At 38.5% G+C, this 18,210-nt stretch overlaps 1 protein-coding gene across 1 annotated transcript in view; it reads left to right on the top strand.

Moving 5' to 3' along the window:
• Positions 1-10,155, top strand: part of LOC308372947 (hyaluronan-binding protein 2) — a gene marked incomplete at both ends in the record, with an annotated part of 78,708 nt that extends 68,553 nt beyond the window's left edge. The window contains 2 exons of the mRNA XM_080848309.1: positions 34-179; positions 9,991-10,155. Of these exons, the coding sequence (XP_080704435.1) occupies positions 34-179; positions 9,991-10,155 (311 nt within the window). The remainder of the gene's footprint in view (positions 1-33; positions 180-9,990) is intronic.
• Between the last annotated feature and the right edge of the window lie 8,055 nt (positions 10,156-18,210).

The raw sequence follows: 18,210 nt of genomic DNA on the forward strand, positions 1-18,210 counted from the left end.
CAGATAATTAAGTACTCTTTCTATCAACTGCAGCGGACTTTGGCTCCAGCCAACTAATGGACGCTGATGTGCTCGTGATATCAGACGACCGCTGCTCCGACCGATCAGTCTATGGCAATATATTGGATGAGAGCATGTTCTGTGCCGGCTACCTAGAGGGTGGAATAGACTCCTGTCAGGTAAGTGGGAGTGTTAGTCGACCAACTGGGCGTGTTAGTGTAAGAATTGCAAATGAAAATTCTTCATTTAATGGAGTAAGTACAATAATAATTGTAAATAATTGTAATAATTGTACATGTTCTAAACGTAAAAAAAAAACTCTGAAAAGACAAATCGACTGAAGCTTAAAAACATGAATAGTTCCCCATGTATGTCACCATTGTTGGCCAACCTGCCAGGCAAGCTGAGGTTAGGAACAGACATAACATGGACTTACACTGTGCTGCTAGAAAGACATGAGTGTTGAAAGATGATTCAATTGTTCATGATTTCTGGTTGAGAACAAAAACGGTGACAGAAAAAGGAGAAAAAATGAGTGATGGTGGGAATAAAGACACTGGATGGGCTAGGCTGTTTCAAATGTATTATCTGGGACAGGATGGCAAGGACCCATCAATTGGATAGCAGTCAATGTGCTTAAAAGTGTGATGTCAGTGTGGCTAGCATGACAACATTCCAAACAGTCCTTTTGGAAGTAAGAGATTCTAGAACATGTTTGCCAATAAGGCTTTTAAAAAGCAAAAAAAGCACTACCGACAGAGTTCTAGTGATAAACTTCATAGTCAGGATAGAAATGGCCCTATTACCAAGCAGCCAAAATCTTGAGCAACAGTTGAGTCGGGGGCGAGAAAACTGCCTAATAAAGTGAAGGGGGACTGAAGACACTTAGTGCATATTAACATTCATAGCTGAGGCAACAAGGACATCTTTAAGCAACCCAATATCAAAACGAATCGATACAAATGTCTTAAACTGCTTGGTCCAGGTTGATCCAGGGATCAGAGATTGCTCCTGAACCTCTGAATCACCACCTGTATCCTAAAGACATGACAACAAAGCCAAAGACCTGCTAGTTAATTCATTAATGAGTTAGTTAGTTCAGTAGATTGTACCAGAAAGCACTATTAATAATGCAGTGCTACAGATGCTGTAGATGTGAATGTGTAAACAGCTCCACTCAAATGATAGGGCTCAAATTATATTTAGAAGTTAACCACTGCCTCTCATCATGGGTAGAAATCTCATATCACATTTGGGGGGGGGGAACACCAAAACCTGCTGCTTGTGACATAGTCTTCTAGAGAAAGCTTTTGGCCATTAATGAATAATATAAGATTTTGTGTACCCCATTCAAAAAAAGTAATGTGATCAGGTTTGCAATCTGAAACTGGCCTGCAGAGAAGGCTGTCTATTGACAGGAAACCACTTATCACCCTGAAGATGATGAGGATAATGGATGGATAGATAGATAGGTAGATAGATACATACCTAGTGTCATTGACAAAACCTGTTTTTTTTTATAAACAGCAATACTAAGAAAGGTCAGTAGGTGGCAATGGTAGTCTATGTATGGGTGAAGTTTCATGAGCTTCATCTTGCCCTCAATAGTAAATGGGCTCTATCAACTGTAAAATACTCATTATTTGCAACTTTTGCAAATAATAATCAGAGTGAAGGACATGAGGGGGGGTGAGTGGAGTTAGCTTGTCGGACATTACTTGGTGTATTTAAATCACCTTAAATTGCAGTTGTTTTTGGAAAATAAAGCAGGCTATAGCAGTGATGTCCTTGACTCTGAAATGACGAATTGAAATGTCATTGCACTGACCACACCCATGTTATCCTTTCTTAATCACATTACATTTTTATGCTCGGTTTGAACAAACTGAAATCAAATGAAAGTATAGCTCAACAGCATCGGTGTGTGCCTTGCCTTCTCTTTAAGCTTTGGAAAGGAAAGAAAGGAAATGTGTATTCTTCCCTGTTTTAGTGTCATTATTGTCAGGAGAGTTTGTGATTTTTTCCCCCTTAAAGTCATCTCCCAGGGAGCATAGCACATGATTACACTTTCACTATGCACCACCATATTAGTAGTCATTTTTCACTATGCACCACTATATTAGTAGTCATCTGGCTCCCTGCTGCTATAAGCCTCATGGACCCCTCCCCCCTTGGGTTATTGTTTTAGCGCGCTGACCCTGGTAATGCTAGCAACTTGAGAACAGGGTAAGTATTTCACTTTGCGGGGGCAGTTGTGCTCACCTAAACTGCATTTTGCTCTTGTTGACCAATACACAATTGAAAGGCTTTATCTTGTCTCATAGTGCCATTGTTCTGATAATAATCTTGATTGGTTGTAGGCTGTTACTTACAGAAAGAGAGAGAGTCAAAGAGAGAGAGAGAGAGAGCAGACATTCTTTAAAGGGGGTGACAGAGAGGAGAGAAGTAGAAGAGGTGCAGAAAAGAACTAGAAAGCAAGAGACCTTAATGTCTTAAGAAGGCTGGTTATATACTCTTATCATTATTTCCAACCATTTCCACAAGCCAATCCAGTGGTATTGCTCAGTGTCCTTTGGTCCAACTAATCCCTTGATTGGCCATCTGTTGGGACAGAGGTGTCTTGGAGGCTGATTAGTATGCAGTCAGAGTCATGTGCACATAATTTAGATTGCCATGGATTATATTAACATGGTCAGACTGCTTCCCATCTTGTAACGCTCAATTAAATACTAAACTTCCTCATTCAATGGTATTCTTTATTATTTTCTACATTGAATACATCACAATTATGACACATGTGGAATTATGTAGTTCACAAAAAAACTGTTAAACAAACCAGAATATCTTTTATATATTAGATTTTTCAATGTAGCTACCTTTTGCTTTGATGACATTAGCTCTTGGCATTCTCTCAATCAGCTTCAAATAGTGTCTTATCCTCTCAAATAGGGTCCTATCCTCACATTTCTGCTTATGTGATTTTTGTCATGCCTCCACTTTCTCACATTTTAAATATCTGTAGTCTCTCTTAACCATGTCCACAAAACGTAATAATGAAAGCATGTTCATGTAAGAGGAGTGATTTATTTCAAATAGAAGAAAACTGGTTCACACGCTTGTTAACACTACCCGTCAACTACCAGTTGAGGTTTTCTCTCCTCTTCCAATTGTATTCCTGTTAAGGACTGGGAATTTGTTGAGTGAACCGCTAAAGATGAAAATACTTTAAGCCAAATAAGAGGAGTATCCAGTACAACATATTATAAAAGCATATGTAACCTGTGCATGTCTTCAATGGCATATGAACTGGTTGTGTGGTGTTGTTCAGGAAGAAGTCTGATAGGCCTCAATCCACTTTAAACGTAAGAGAAAAGCTCATAAGAGTCCCCAGATTCCAAAGAAAAAAAAGGGACGGAATCCGAATTCAAATTACAGCTAAATGAATAGCATGCCATTGACTGTTTTAAACTTGCATGTTGTGAAAAAAGTAATGTGAATCTTAAGCCCCATTGCTGTGTCATCTGCACCTGTAGCCCAGATTTAGTTAATTAGTGTGCTTGCCCGAAGGGAAGCACAGTATTGTTATCGTCAAGTTTTCTTTATTTATTTATTTATTCCGTACGTTTTTCTTGCAGCTAACTACTCCTCGCCCGATTGAGCTAGAGACGCCATTCAAACACCAAAACGTCCGGCCCGATCCGGTGCAAGCTGCTAGACTTTTCGTGGCGATACTCTTTGCCACTCCTTTTTTATCCCTCTTTTTCATCCCCTTTTTCTCTCATTGACTAACATGGGGAAGGTTGAGCCATTGTGACGTCACGCACTCTAGCCAACTGACATTAGATCAGTTGACATAGGAGAAGCTCTCTTAAATGCCAGAAGTGGTTAGATAGAGAGTGCAAAATATTAAAACGAATGTAGTGGCAACAGTTTCAGGTACAGTTTATACACCCGCTCTAACAGTGTTAACCAGTATGTGAGTAACGTGGGTTTTATTAAGGCATAGCGTGTGTAATGTGTAGCTATTTCATTCCGTTTGTTAACCTTTCCGGCTGTCTGTATACCAGCAGCAGAGCGGAGCATTTCACTCCCCTGCAATCTCGGAATGAAATAGCTACACAATACACACGCTATGCTTTAATAAAATTCACGTTTTACGAGACACCAACTGAGGCACAACCGACAAGTCTTACCATTGAAGATCTTTGACGTTCGGTCTGAAACTTCATCCAGCCATCCAGGTTAATCCAAGTTGTTATGGAGAACGACAGTTGCATCAATCATATTTCATTAAAACTTCACACTTCTTACATTGGACATATCCACCAGCCTAATTAGAATCTGCATTGTCTACTGAGCAGAAAATTCTCCATACAGTAGATTTCCCTTCGTTTAGTATCATTTTAAACTTTCCAGATGACTGTATTGCCCTCGCTCGTCAAGTGATACGTGTCCAGAAACAAGGCTCCTTTGACTGGATAGCCAGAGCTAGCATAACTGCCATTGAAATCCAATGGTAATGCTACCTAGCTAGGTATGCTAATTGTCGGTATCCATCATTAACTCGTTAATCGTTAACCATCATGTCACTGGCTTTAATTTAAGAATGGCATGTTAGTAGTACATTTAGTAGTACATTTAATATCAGTACACTTGATTCATTACTGCTGATGTGTTACTTATATTTGTTACTTATTAGCAGCTAGCTACCTAGCTAGCCACTGTGTTCCGATGTGTTTTCAGTTAGCGTTAGCGGCAAGCTAGCTGCTGTAATAGTTGAGTTGAGCTTCAGTTAAGACGCTGCGTACCGTACTTCATCATCACATTCGATTATTTATTACAAACAAATTCGAATTCAGCTGTAGGCATGAGATCTGTATCTTGGAGACTAATTGCATCCACAATGTAAGTACTGCAAGCTAGACTACTATGCAGTTGACACAACACAGGAGGTCCCTGGGCCTGAGAAGGGAAGGGAATGAGTTTAATGTGGCTATAATATGGAATTTTAAATGTGCCTAAAACTAGACTAAATTGTAATGAGTTTTCGAAAACTAGACTGAAACTAAGAAGGATAACTATGACTAAATGTGACTAAAACTAATATGCATTTTTGTCTTAAGACTGAATCTAAAAATAGCTGCCAAAATGAACACTGAGATAGGGGACCCCTTAATCTGCAATTCATGGTTGCTAGCTCTAATCAGATGTACTACCTAGGCTTATAAGAGAAGACTAACTTTGTATGGCAATGAACACCAATAACTAGAACTAATTTGACAGACTATAAACCAATGTGATACACGTGCTCTCTATCTATACAGTAAAAGTGTTGCTTACGTTTGATACTACACCTACAGACTAACTCTAACTGCATTAAGTCTAACAGGCCTATCTTACAATAAACTTTAAGTAAAGCTGGCTATGTAACCGCATTCATTCTAATATTGTTGCAGAGATGTTTCCTTTTACCAAGATAGCAATTTCAACAATTCACTTAGCTCAGTAAGTCAGTATAACGAAACTCTGAGATACCCTCATATGTCTAAACGTCAGTGGAGCCAAAATATAATGGTTGAGCTTGGTTGCTTGCTAAAATATATTGGAAGAAGGCCCCACTACACTGATTGAGTAGATGTAAATACATGTTAATTCATAGGCACTTGTTCTCTCTGTCACAGAGCAAGCACACTCTCGCAGTTCGTTCACGAAACGCATTCTAGTTTGTGCATATTAGCTTAAACCTGGTGTTAATACGGCAATCTATTGTGAAATTAAACACAGCCAGGATATATGTTATGAAATACATAGCCCCAATCTATTAGCGTATTTTAACATTACATTATAGCCTACATAAATGGCCATCGACAACCTTTTAACATTCATGTTTAACAAAATTAAAAGTGTATTTGTTTATTTGTTAAAAAATTCACTCGTGCACTTAAGTCTGGCATACACACACGACCCACTCATCTCTGAGACTGGCTACCCTCATCCTCATGTGCTGAGTCAAAGGATCTGGCATCTAAAACAGAAAACAAAGAAGCAAAAAAAAGTTTTGGAACAAGTGGAATTGTAACTTTGTAGTAACCTTGAGTGGGTAGCTTTTGTCTGAAGATGCCAATGATATAGGACACGTCATCAACCATCTTTTCTGCAGGCCTTCTGTTTGTTTCACTTAACAAGAAAAAACTCAAAATTGTCTTCACCCTGTTTGACCAACACAACGACACTGTTACAGCTATATTAATTATTTAATACAAATGTATTATGAATATTTGTACACATGCATATACAGTGCAATTGGTTGTAGGCTATTCATATTACACTTTTAATAATAGCATATTGATATTGGTGTGAATGTAATCAAATGTCATTAAATGGCATTCTTGCATCTTGTCTCTGTATCGTAGTTCCAGTTTCCAGGTGGTTCAACAGTGCATCAGCTGAGCCAAGCCTCTTTTTACACAGCAATCAATGCCAAATGCTAACTGACAGTGCAATTGCCCCCTAGATATTGGTATTGCTCTTCCTGATGCCCACACCACATGGTGCACAAACCATAGACTTAAGTCAAGGGTAGATGCACACAGCTCCTTTTGTTGCTTAAGCTCATGGGATAATCAATGTGATACTGCAGGTCTTCAGTACGACTTCTGTGCTACATTGTGATTTTGTTAAGTTTCAATGTATTTTAGAACTTAAATTAAAAAAAGCATTATCTGCATATACTGCATATCTGCAGACTGTCCCATTTTATATGGAGGACCAAACCTGCCATATTTACAAATGAATGAATAAATAAATAAATGTCCACATCCATGCATTTAGTCAGAAATAAATGGATAAATGTATTAATTAATGCACAATTGTCAATCAATAGTTACTTATAATTTACATTTACGTATGTATTTATTTATTCATTCATATATTTATTCATTCATTCATTCATTTATATATTCATTCATTTATTCATTAATTCATTTATTCAGTCATTCATTCGTTGTTCCCACTATGATAATGAGAGGAGGCCAGTAGGCGTGGAAACTGTCTGAGCTATCCTCCTAGCTACTAGCGATAGCAAACGCCAGCTATTTGCTAGGAGCTCAACACACTACATCAATGTTGAACAAAACGTCCCAAAAGGCCATTCATAACTTTTTATATTTAAATCTTTGTAGAATTTTGTGAATGGGAAGCCTACTCGTGTCCCATGGTATGCATAAAGCACAACCTGAGAGCAATAACATGGCGATCTGATACAAAGCCATAGCATTAAATCAGTATCATCAAGGCTCTGGATTGATCGCAAAAGGTCTGAACGTCAGTTTCCACGTCAGTTTCCACACCTACTGGCCTCCTCTCATTATCATATTGGGAACAACGAATGAATGAATAAATAAATAAATAAATGAATGAATGAATAAATTAATGAATAAATAAATTAATGAATGAATGAATACATATATGAATGAATAAATAAATGCATACGTAAATGTTAATTATAAGTAACTATTGATTGACAATTGTGCATTAATTAATACATTTATCCATTTATTTCTGTCTAAATGCATGGATGTGGACATTTATTTATTTATTCATTCATTTGTAAATATGGCAGGTTTGGTCCTCCATAATTGTATAGTGTAGTGTAAAGTCCTTAAAGAGAAATATAAAACATCTTTTAATTCCAGTCTATTTCAATGGCTTTATAATGCTTTTAAAACTCTATTATTTAATTCCAGTCTATTTCAATGGCTTTATAATGCTTTTAAAACTCTATTATTTAATTCCAGTCTATTTCAATGGCTTTATAATGCTTTTAAAACTCTATTATTTAATTCCAGTCTATTTCAATGGCTTTATAATGCTTTTAAAACTCTATTATTTTAAACTAAATGACAATACACAGTAAACTTCCTTCTTTTGATTTTTACTTGTAAGATATGATACAAATATATATTTATATATATATTTATTCTCTATATATATATATATATATATTTATTCTATGGCATGCCGTTCAGGAAATTAACATTTGAATATATATATACAAAAGTCTGAATATATATACAAAACTCTGAATATATATACAAAAGTCTGAATATATATACAAAAGTCTGGATATATATATACAAAAGTCTGAATATATATACAAAACTCTGAATATATATACAGAAGTCTGAATATATATACAAAACTCTGAATATATATACAAAACTCTGAATATATGTATACAAAAGTCTGAATATATATACAAAACTCTGAATATATATACAAAAGTCTGAATATATATACAAAACGAAGTCTGAATATATATATACAAAACAAAGTCTGAATATATATACAAAACGAAGTCTGAATATATATACAAAACTCTGAACTCTGAAGCGCTCAATCCGTCTTTGTCCACCATATTGGATTGAGCGCTTCCTATTAAATCAATGGTACCAAAATGTTTGTGATTACGTATTTTCTGCTTCATGAAACTCTGTTTTTCTGTTATATTGTTCAATTTTGACATTGATTTCTCACTAGAAATGCAATAATAACACGTTTATTTTACACCGTTTGTCTTCACGAAGGATATTTTTAGAGGCAGGTTCCCCATTGATTTGACTGGGGTCTTGTCAAAACCTTCGTAATTCCTTGTTTTCTGCTTCATGAAATACTGTTATTCTGTTCATATGGTAGGGTGACCAGACGTGCTCTTTTTCGGACATGTCCTCTTTTTGAGACCTAAAAAATACGTCCGGCAGGGATTCCCAAATCGTCCGGGATTTTGCCTCGTCGGGTGCTTCACAAAATGTCATTTTTGCGAGTACGTAAGGGTAGACCATGTTCTAGAAACACACCCGCGACCGATGACTAATTATGGTGTTTTGAAGTACCTTATGGTATTTATACCCTTGGAATGGCCAACCTATCTAGGTCATGGTGATTATTATTTTGTAGAAGGGAAATGGTCAGTAGCAATCTATAACACAATTATATGCTTATCCTACATAAACTATGGAAACTATTAAAAAAATACCTATTCAATTCAATGAATAATGTCTTATTTTCATTGGTATATGCAATGAGGATTTCTGGGTAATCATTTTTTGTCCAATGTCAAGTCCCTATTTGATCATGTGACGAGAGGATACGATGTAGGCTATCCCATTTAAACGTAAAAATGTCCTTCGTTAAGTCAAACGATGCAAAATGAACGTGTTATTATTATTATTGCATTTTTAGCGAGAAATCAATGTTTAATAAATTTTAGCCATATAACAGAAAAAAAAGTATTTCATGAAGCAGAAAACAAGGAAGTACGAAGGTTTTGACAAGACCCCAGTCAAGTGAATGGAGAAATTGCCTCTAAAAATATCCTTGGTGAAGTCAAACGGTGTAAAATAAACGTGTTATTATTGCATTTCTAGTGAGAAATCAATGTCAAAATTGAACAATACAACAGAAATACAGTATTTCATAAAGCAGAAAATACGTAATTATAAACATTTTGGTACCATTAATTTAATAGGAAACGCTCAATCCAATATGGCGGACAAAGACGGATTGAGCGCTTCAGAGTTCAGAGTTTTGTATATATATTCAGACTTCGTTTTGTATATATATTCAGACTTCGTTTTGTATATATATTCAGACTTTTGTATATATATTCAGAGTTTTGTATATATATTCAGACTTTTGTATATATATTCAGAGTTTTGTATATATATTCAGACTTTTGTATATATATTCAGAGTTTTGTATATATATTCAGACTTTTGTATATATATATCCAGTCTTTTGTATATATATTCAGAGGTTTGTATATATATTCAGACTTTTGTATATATATTCAGAGTTTTGTATATATATTCAGACTTTTGTATATATATATTCAAATGTTAATTTCCTGAACGGCATGCCATATTATTCTCTATAACTGAATATATTTAACAGCTAAATCTTGTTCCCCGACTGGTTGTGTTCCATTTGCAGGGTGACTCTGGAGGGCCCTTGACATGTGAGAAGGAGGCAACCCACTTCCTGTATGGCTTGGTGAGCTGGGGGGACAGCTGTGGGAAAGCAAACAAGCCAGGAGTTTACACTAATGTCTTCCATTTCATTGATTGGATTGCTTCAAAAACGGGTGCCCTATTTTAAATATATGCAAAAGCAAAATGTGTGAGATTGCAATTTACTTTTAGAAATCATCTGAATGCAATGTTGTATTTGTAGAGAAATATATAGCAGTTAATCTTCTTCACTGAAGTAATAAAACTACTCATTAAAAAAAAAACGTTATTCTGTGCATTCCGTCAGAAGCTATGATAGGCTCAATAAACCATAGGCTTTCTTTATCTTTACCATAATAGCAGAAGCCTCCAGTACATCTGAATGGAGCCTAATGTAACAGAACCCTGACTGGTTTTGGGGGCATGATATCTAGATTCTGGAGCATGATTATACTATCCTAGTAAAAAAAAAAAATCTAAATCAGTACTGTTTGAAGTATCTAAAATCCACATTAAAGAGGTCGATATTGTATCAGAGTATGCATTTGTGCCACTGTAGTATTTTTTTTATCAAATACTCAATACCAATTGGTTTGGTCACCCTAAACAAAATTGTTGGCTATGGATCAGTTTTACCAAATAGATGCAGCGACTCAGGAGCGGAGCCTATTCCTGAACAACAGCACAGGGACCACACTAGTGGTCGCGGGGTAGAGTATAGGGGAACATCAGTTTGAAGGCACACTGAAATCAGTCAAGAAGGTGCATTAGTGGAGTCTGGATCTGGCAGAGCCTGCCAGGTTGGGATGGCATGAAGACTTTATTTTTTTTTTAAACATTTTATCAATTCCAATTTTTTTATTTAATGCCAACCTTCAACTTAAAGCAGCACAACGGAACAATAGCTATTTGCTAAAGGTATGCTAGCAGCTAAAACTAACGAAATCTCTTGAAATGTGCTGACTTTGACATTATGACAAACTAGTTACTCAACGACTGTCCTTACACTGTCAAACATCAATTAATTGCAACATAAGACAAAGCAAGACGGCAAATAAGCTACTTACTAGATCGGCAGAAAATAAACAAGTCAGGTTGGCGGGCTGCGGCAGGCAAAACTACAGAACGCAGTTATATGCCTATGGACCCTGCTATCGCAATGGCACGGACGTGATTCTCCATATTAAAAGTCATTGTAGCGCCCCAATTTTTTTTTAAGCTGTTATTTTAAGGTTAAACTGCTTATCCTAACCCTAATCCTGAAGTATAATTGTTGCATATTGGGGCTTTAAACTGAAAAATAGAACATTCGCATTGAAACAGTTGAACTGAAATTAACTTTGGCCACTGAAAATTTGTTTTGATGGTTTTTTGTTTAGTCTGAATGTGCTTTTTCAATTACAATATTTTCTTGGTCTTATTGGTGCAGTTTTTTTTTACGCTGCAAGTCTTTTTTGATGTCAGTACAATGTCATCTTACTGTCTCGCTTTGGCATGGAAGGGGAGTTTGATGGGAGGGACAAGAAATACATAATTTGCTTAGATCCAGTGGGCAACGCATCTTGGATGTGTGGGGAAAAGGAGACAAAATCTCATAGCCATACAGTTCAATGGGACTAGGGGACTTATCGTCCACAAAGAATCTGCATTTATAATATAACACCTGATGAAAAACTTCTATACCTAGCCCAGGGGTCGGGAACCTTTTTTGCCTGGAGAGCCACTTTTAACATTTTTTTTTTTTTGTAATCTTAGAAGAGCCACAAAGACGCTTTCAAGAAAAAGTTTGGATATTTAACAAACAGTGACATTTATTAAACAGTTTTAATACATTTTCTACTAGTTTGAAAGTTATGTGACTACTTGAAATGGAAAGGGGAATGACACAAGTGAGCAACGTAACAACGACATTAAGTTAACAACGTTAACAACACAAAACTCGAAACTCGAATTAAACATTAGGCCTATCAGAAATTAATGCGACTTCTGGTGCTGCATGGACTTGCTGATGGCCTTGAAGTCTGGCTCATATTTGGTGAGGTTAAGCTTCATGCATGCGTTGAGGCTTTCATCATTCAAACGCGAGCGCAGGTTTGTCTTTATGTTTTTCATGTGTGAGAAAGACTTCTCACACGTATAGGTGGAACCGAACATTGTTAACACAGCAATGCTAACACGGCGCAATGTGCGAAATTAAATGGGCAGTTCATTCCAAGTGTTCAGGGTCAGTTGGTCTTCGGATGGAAGCTTTCCCATGTCCGTCCACCTGTGTTCGCTGGCAAGCTGCGCTCGCTGCCGTGCGATCCCCTCCAGCTGATCGTTCAATGACTTGAACTTGCCCATCCAGATGTCAGACGAGGTCAGGTCGGCAACCTCCATTTCAAAATCGCCGATGGACACACCAGGGATGCACGATAAGTGTGCCTCGTCCACTGCGGACTCATGTGGGTGGGTGATGAATTTAAACAGACTGCTGCGCTCACGAAACTCTCCAAAGCGCGATTTGAACGTCACCAGAAGTTCGGAGGTGAAGCCAGCCAGCTGTTGCAGCTGTTGCTGTTGCTGACGTTGCTCGTGGTCACTCGTTAAGCATGCCTCCCTGAGTCTTTCGAAGTGCAGGAGACGGCCAGTTTCAAGATCCTTAATAAACACCTCCAGTTTCTTTTCAAAGGCAAACACAGCCTGCTGGAGCGACAAGACTGTGTTGCCAATACCTTGCATTTTCACATTGAGCTGGTTGAGGTGCTCACTGATGTCCACAAGGTAGTACAATTTCAGGAGCCACTCTGTGTCATAGAGCTCAGGACGCTCAGCATTTTTCATCTTCAGAAAAGTTCTGATTTCATCAAGACAGGACGCAAAACGGCTGAGCACCTTCCCCCTTGACAACCAACGCACATTGCTGTGCAGAATCAGTCCAGGGTAATGACTTTCCACCTCGGCCAGCAGTGCTTTGAACTCGCGAGCATTAAGAGCTCGGGCCACGATGAAATTAACGACACTAACCACCAGTCCCATCACCTCATTTAGCTGCTTGCCACACAGTTGGGCACCTGGTGTATAATGCAATGGAAGTTAAGGATGCATCTTCCCTCGTGTTGACGCAAAAGAGTCACAAAACCTTTATGTTTCCCTTTATGTTTATGTCAGTGCACACAGAGATGAGTTTGTTGAGAGGCACATTCTTATCTTTCACAAAATCCATGAACGATTTGAATATGTCCTCCCCTCGTGTGCATCCCTTCATTGGCAAAACTGCCAGATTCTCCTCCCGTAATACGTCACCAGCAGCATACCTGGCCATGATGCTAAGCTGGGCTATATGGCCAACATCTGTTGACTCGTCGAGGGCTAGTGAAAAATATTCACTTGTATTTATGTCCTTTATCTGTGTCTCCTCCACCTGATTTGCCATCAAAATCGTGCGGTCATGGACTGTTCTAGCAGAGAGTGGCATGTCTTTAATTCTTTTGACAATTTTGTCCTTGTTGGGAAAGTCATCGAACAGTTCATTAGCCACGTCCAGCATTAGATTTTTGGCATACTCGCCATCTGTAAATGGCTTTCCATTTTTTACTATTGCCAATGCACCCACGAAGCTAGCAGAGGTGCCATCTCCCTGGGTGGTCCAAGCACGGAGTTGCTGTTGGCCCACCTGTACCTTTTTCAGAAGCTCTTGGCAGGCCTTGCGTCGGCTATCTCCCGCAGGATATTTAGCTGCAAATTGTGCATGGTGGGTGTCGAAGTGGCGTTTAATATTGGATCGTTTCATTGACGCAATTTTGTCGTTACATATCAAACAAGTCGCAGTCCCAGCTCTGTCCACGAACGCGAACTCGTCTGTCCACTCAGGCTGAAAGAAGCGGACGCTCTCTTCGGTCTTTTTCCTTTTAGACATTTTTCTCTAGCCTATCTAGCTCACATCAACTTTCACAATGAAATATGTCTCTTTGACGGAAATGGAGGGGAATCTGTGATTTTGTTTAATAAACATTGCAACCAGCCGCGAATGTAACAACATTGTGCAGCCTATGGTCACGGAGTCAAGTGAGGTGGAAAGTTGAATTAAATCACTCAGATATACCTACGTATTTGCCACAAAGAATTGCAATTTTAATTTAAGTAGTATTGTCTGTTATTTAAGCGTTCTAGGCCTATAGGCTGATCCCTTGATTACACGTTTTTTCTCTCCGTATTTTTCTCCAACCCATTTCTTCCGAGAGCCACGGCCGTCACCAAAAGAGCCAGTGGTGGTTCGCGAGCCATAGGTTCCCGACCCATGACCTAGCCCAACACTTTAAGGATGGATTCCCGATATTGTTTATTCTTGGTGAAAGATTGCCTTCATTTCATGCTAAATGCCCTTTACTCCTCTATCTAACATTAGCTACCGTTAGCTTGTTATGGATACGTGAAGGTAACGTTACAATGTAAAGCCTTAACTTGAGTACACCTACTCACATCAAAATGGTGAACACTAGGGGTGCAACGGATCAAAAAACTCACGGTTCGGATCGTTCCTCGGATCAGAGTCACGGATCGGATCATTTTTCGGATCAGCAAAAAAAATAAATAAATAAAATAGACAAGACAAATAAACATGTGGAGGAAGGGTCTGCTTAAATGCCGCGTCGATGAGCGGTTGTTGAGCCGCTTTCGGTTTCACTCCTGTCAGTGAAACACAGTGCCTACACACCGTCACGGTTTTATCCACCAACCTCTTTCCTTCTGCATTCAATTTGACAGGGGAGCCAAAATGCTCCCAAACAGGGGATGTGGGGCGTTGAAGTTTTTCTGTTCCTCCGCTCGCCATGACCACGCTGCGTTGCAGGTTTTTCTTTATGTTAGCAATCGCTATGTCAGCTACGTGTTACGTCTGTGTGGTAACCTAGGCGACAGGTTTGTGTAGCAGCGCAAGTATATGGAAACAGACGTAGCACTAGAGGCAGCAGTTATCGTTACAGTACTCACCGAAGTCTAGCCTACTTTTATTTTCCATGCCCACTGTTCTACATGTTGTACGCTGAGGACAATAAATCACAACGAGCCATAGGACTGTTTGCTTATTGAAAAGGAACTGTTGCAGACTTTTACCCGCGTGTTAAGTAGCTCTGTCCCTGGAACTAGCAGGAATGGTTACGGCTGTGTGTGGACTGAACATGCGCACAATTTTTAATTTTTTTTCATAAATCAATCCGCGGATCATGCGTGTGCCGAACCGAAATAGATGATCCGAACGGATCACGGATCAATGATGATCCGTTGCACCCCTAGTGAACACAAGACATTGTTTCGGTGCACTTAAAATTGACAATGGCTAGATAAATATAACTATACCCTTAAGTCATCTTTATTAGCTAACTTCTTGCTATCAGATGGGTAACACCAGTTAACTTGTATACTAGTGGCAACAGTTGCTAAGGGAAGTCATTCTACTCACAGTGCCATAGAAGTTGTCTCAAATTGTTAAAGATGGTAAAATAAGTGGATTTAATTGAAACCAATCCAATTCTATTGACCTAACTCTCAAGAAATAGAACCGTGTTGTAAACATTGGCGTTGTTGTGAATCAGACACTGCCAGCCAGTGGTTCTAAAGTCTGGTGTCTCTATTGCTTGCCAAATGTATTTGCAGGGATTTTTGAATCATAGCCATGTAGACATAAAATCTGTAGTTTCTGTCAAACTAACAGTGCACTCACACAGCTGCGGAAAAAAATAGACCACTTCAAAATTATCAGTTTCTCTGGTTTTACTATGTATGGGTATGTGTTAAAGTAAAATGAACATTTTAGTTTTATCCTTTAACCTACTGACAACATTCCTACCACATTTCAAATAAAAATATTGTCATTTAGAGCATTTATTTGCAGAAAAATGACAATTGGTCAAAATATCAAAAAAGATGCAGTGTTTTCAGATCTTGAATAATCAGTGTTGGGCAAGTTACTGAAAATTAGTACTTAGTTACATTTACTAGTTACTTCTTTTAAAGGTAATTGAATTACTTCCCAGTTACTGTATATCAAAAGTAATTAGTTACTAGGGAAATTGACTTTTAAGTTACTTTTATATCTGCGTTTAATGTAATGAATATGAACAGTACTGAACAGTCAAACACAATAAACATATATTTTTTTTGTACCTATTTATTTTAAACAACAGGGCAACATGCCTTCAAATCAAGCTGTAGTACAAAAGTCACTTTTTTAACACTTAACTTAATACAAAATAACTGTCTCAGTCATTTAACAGTGTTTTTTTTTTTTTACTACATTAGGCCCAGTGAAGTTAAAGTGATTGGCTTACAGTATTAACACCATATAAAAAGTAGGGGGATACAAAATAATCAATTAGTGGTTCAGTTCACCAAATACCCTGAAACACCCACCCATTCACAATATGCTAAATATATAATTAGAATAATATCTTTCTAATACATCCTAATCGCTGGCATGTAAAATACGACATTGTACTAAAATGCGGTTGGCCAAACCATTTATCTTGTCCCCATAGCCACAACAGGGAATCCTCACCCTGATCAAGGTAGGAACTGTATATAAGTTCCCTCTGGTCCCTGTGGCGCTTCTTTCGCCGTTGCCCCGACAGCCAAGATGAGGACAGGAACACCCTAAACAGTTGGTAATAGATTCCACGCGTTTTCTTGTTAAACAATAAATGTTGGAAACCACGATCGGTGTCCTAGCCTTCTTTCCATATGTATGCGCAATTGTATACAAGTTCAATGAATGTGTGTTAGCGGCCGTGGAGAATGGAAGAAATAACTGCGGTTGTATATCCCTGTGTGCGTGCGTGATTGTATGCAAGTGCAATGTGTGTGTGTGTGTGTGTGTTAGCGGTCCTGGAAAATGGGAGAAACAGTTGCGTATGTACAGCCTTGTGCGTGTGTGTGCATGCGTGCGTGATTGTATGCAGGTGCAATATGTGTGTGTGTGTGTGTGTGTGTAAGCGGTCGTGGATCTGGGTAGCAGAGTGTCTTTCATGTGCGGTCGCATTGGTCCTGCGACGTCAGTTCAGAAGAAGCTAAAGTAGGTCACTCTTGTGTTCTTGTCATGAATTACAGTAACGCGTTACTTAGTTACTAGCTAATAGCTTTAAGTTAATAGCGTTTACGCACGTATTAATAGCGTTTATGCGTCTCAAAGTGGCGTTTACGCATCTCATAGTTCTCTGCGCCTTGTATTCTGCCGTTGTAATAATCCGAAATACATTTGGTTTCATTTTAAATCACCTTAGACTAAATTTCATATTGTTGAACATATGAACGCTGTATTCTGAATAATTTTGATCTGCACTGTATTATGGTCTGTGACCCTCCAATCAGTGCCTTGCGGCTGCGGCGACACCAATAAAGATCCAGGAAGTATGTAAACACATACACGTTGTGGATAAGCCTTTTCGAAATGGATTCATTAGCCATGGATATCAGGCGATTTTTGAAAAGACCATTTAGTGCTTTCACTCACACAGATGCCCGCAAAAGCCCTCAAGATCAAAGTAAGACTGAAAAAGATCAATTCACATTTTTTTAACGTTGCTTTGGTTCGCACAACATCGCATTAAGACAGGGACACACGCTTTTAATAACGTGCTTTCAAATACGATAATGCAGGTAACAAGGCAGCCTTCCCGGTTCAATATAAATACGCCTAATAAAACGTAAATTCTTTCAGCAATTGAAGATGCATGAGTAATTATCCTCACGCATATCACGCTAATTCATTGAAAATTGTAGACAGATTCTTTGCAAGCCAGTTAGACATAGCTAAGTGAAATGTTTTAGCTTAGCTATAGAATCTTCCATTTTCGCAGTCATGCGCTATGTTCCATTTTCCCTACCTACCGTACCTAGCGTACCTATACTTATATGCATAACAGTACACACTCACTAGGTACGCAGATTCTCAGCAGGTGAGTGCTGTTCCAAATCTAATACTCCGTGGTGCACTTACCGGAAATTACGATCGCGACAAGCCCCGCGTTCGTCTTTTTCGAGCTGAGCGGCTCTGCCTGGGTCCGCCTCTTCCGCTACGTTGACAAGATGGCGGCCGTTGAGTGTGGAAAGTGTACCCTGGTTCCACACTCAGCGTTTTGACCGTTATGAGTACAGATACGGGTCCTTTGGGTATACTTCTTTTCGACGCGGAAATGGGAAAGGGGAAAACGGAACACCCTACATACTC

The sequence above is a fragment of the Sprattus sprattus genome (genome assembly GCF_963457725.1).
Source record: "Sprattus sprattus genome assembly, chromosome: 12".
In the NCBI taxonomy this organism is placed as follows: Eukaryota; Metazoa; Chordata; class Actinopteri; order Clupeiformes; family Clupeidae; genus Sprattus; species Sprattus sprattus.